At 39.7% G+C, this 2,746-nt stretch overlaps 1 protein-coding gene across 1 annotated transcript in view; it reads right to left on the reverse strand.

Annotated features, from left to right (window-relative positions):
* The window catches only part of LOC106882545 (apolipophorins), a 2,292-nt gene extending 1,907 nt beyond the window's left edge, over nt 1–385 (reverse strand). Inside the window, exon 1 of the mRNA XM_014933261.2 lies at nt 152–385. Within this exon, the coding sequence (XP_014788747.1) occupies nt 152–214 (63 nt within the window). The 5' untranslated portion in view covers nt 215–385. The remainder of the gene's footprint in view (nt 1–151) is intronic.
* Nucleotides 386–2,746: the final 2,361 nt, after the last annotated feature.

Consider the following 2,746-nt stretch of genomic DNA (forward strand, 5'->3'; position numbering starts at 1 on the left):
GAAAGAATTAAAGCAGTAGGTTTAAATATTTTTTGAAGAGTTTTCAGTAACTATTTTAATCAGAACAGACAAGAAACCAAATCGATCATCTCTGATAAAACCTATAAAAGCCCGACCCATGTACAATGGTGTGAATGTTCTGTATTTTTACCTTGCCATTGGAATAAATAGTAAAAACATTTGAGCTTGAGTCTGTGATCGTTATGTATGTCATCTTTTTCTGATACTCATCAAACTTGGCGACCGCCTTGAAGTTCTTTTTCGCCTCGGCCAAGGTATAACTGCAAGATCCTTGGAAGTCATAATGGTATCCGTCGAATGTGGTTACATGTTTGTCTTTAAAGAGGCTGGCTTGGGCTGTACATTAGAGAGAAAAAAACAGACATACAGAAACACACTTAACACAATATATTAACAATCAACATGGTGCTTATTTTAAAACAAGGATTTAAATTTTGACACAAGGCCAGCAATTTTCAGCAGAAGAGAAGTTGATTACATTGACCCCAGTATGCCACTGGTACTTATTTTATCAACCTTGGTGGAATTTGAACTCAGAAACTAAAGCTAGAATAAATGTACGGCCAGTTTGCAAGAGATATGGATACGAAGACAGATACAGAGGACCATTGGCTATGAAGAGGAGTGTCCTGAAGATAGAGACAAAAGCCCTTATATGTGCAGCTCAAGAGCAAACATTAATGACCAACTATGTTAAGTGCAGAATAGACAACACTATCGACAACGACAAATGCAGAATGTGTGGTGAGAGGGAAGAAACAGTATGGCGCATCGTTAGCCTGAAATTGGCACAACGCAAATACAAAAGTCGCCATGACAATGTGCAAGAATGATCCATTGGGAGCTCTGTGGAAATCACGGCCTACAAAAAGCAAAGACGTGGTATGAGCAAATCCCAGAAGGAGTCACCGAGAATGAGAATTGCGAAATCCTGTGGGATATAATGATCCAGTGCGATTACCTGACCGGACATTGGAAACCGGACAATGTTGTGGTGAATAAAAAAGAAAGAACATGCATGATAATCGACATAGCATACCCCGGTGACAACAGGATCATTGCGAAAGAAAAAGAAAAATTAAACAATTATGACGATTTGAAGTGGGAATTACGAAGCTGGTGTCCAATAAAGAGAGTAGACGTGATACCAATAGTAATTGGTGCACTTGGAAGTATCAACACTCAACTACCAACATAGATGACAAAGATTAGTGCAAATGTGAAAGTAGAACACCTACAAAAATCAGCATTACTTGGAACTGCAAAAATTCTTCGCAAGGTTCTTGAAGCATGACCAGTAAACAAGTGTCACATTAGTCTGCTGGTTGTGGACAGCTGATACTTTCCATCATACCCAGCAAAGTGAGCTGTGAGTTTTCAACAAATATAATAATAATAATAATAATGATAATAATAATGATGATGATGATGATGATGATGATGATGATGATAATGATGATAATAATAATAATAATAATAATAATAATAATAATAATAATAATAATAATAATAATAATAGCAAGTGTCACCGCTGTGCCGCATCTGTAATAGAGTGGACTAAACCATTGCCCTTATCACAAACGAGTGCCCTGGACTTACACCCAAGCCACTACAAGATGTAGTGACACGATAAGGTAGCGCAAGTCCTTCATTGGAAACTGTGCGAAAAAATTTGGTGAATGTCATGCACGAATAGCTGCGCAACTCAACACCTTGTTAAATGCCGACCAAGTAACACCAGAGAGGTTGACATTGGGTGGGACAGTGCTGTGCCTGGAAAACATCGAAAAAGGCAATACGGTAGACAATTACAGGCCGATATCCTGCTTGCCACTTATATGGAAATTATTGACTGGAATAGTCACAGAGTCAATGTACGGACATCTGGAAAGAAATGAAGTCCTGCCACATGAGCAGAAGGGTTGCAAGCGTAAGTGCAGAGGTACCAAGGATCAACTCCTGATAGACAAAACTGTACTTAGAGACTGCTAGGGGAGGAAAAGTAACTTAGCCATGTCATGGATCGACTACCATAAGGCGTACGATATGATCCCACATTCTTGGATTATGGAGAGTATGAACCTATTTGGTATTGCATCGAATGTCGAGCGATTGCTTTAAAAAAGTATGGTGAAGCGGAGGAAGGACCTGACAGCATACGGAAGAAGTTTAGGGACAATAGAAATTAGGAGGGGCATCTTCCAAAGGGACTGCCTGTCCCCACTGATCTTTGTACTGTGCTTGATACCATTAACACTGATTCTGAGGAAAACAAAAGCTGGGTATATACTCAAAAGACGCCAGCAAAAAGTCAACCATTTGCTTTTCATGGATGATCTCAAACTTTATGGTAAAGACGAAGCCTAAGTCAGTTCCCTCGTTGATACAGTGTATACTTTCAGTGCTGATATCAGAATGGAGTTCGGACTGAGAAAGTGTGATGTGTCAGACTTGAAGAGAGGCAAAATCAAATGTATGGACAGGCTAACGATACCGTCGGGTGAGGTTATAAAGCAGATAGAAGAGACGGGCTATATGTACTGGGGGATATTGGAAATGGATAAATTGATGGAGAAAGAAATGACGGAAAAATTTAAGGTGGAGTACTTGCGCAGACTGAGTCTGATCCTCAAGTCGAAATTAAATGGATGGAATAAGATCGAAGCTATCTAACATGGGCGGTTTCACTCCTTAGATATGGAGCAGGGGTAATTGCATGGACAGT

Source organism: Octopus bimaculoides, unplaced genomic scaffold, assembly GCF_001194135.2.
Source record: "Octopus bimaculoides isolate UCB-OBI-ISO-001 unplaced genomic scaffold, ASM119413v2 Scaffold_216731, whole genome shotgun sequence".
Taxonomy (NCBI): domain Eukaryota; kingdom Metazoa; phylum Mollusca; class Cephalopoda; order Octopoda; family Octopodidae; genus Octopus; species Octopus bimaculoides.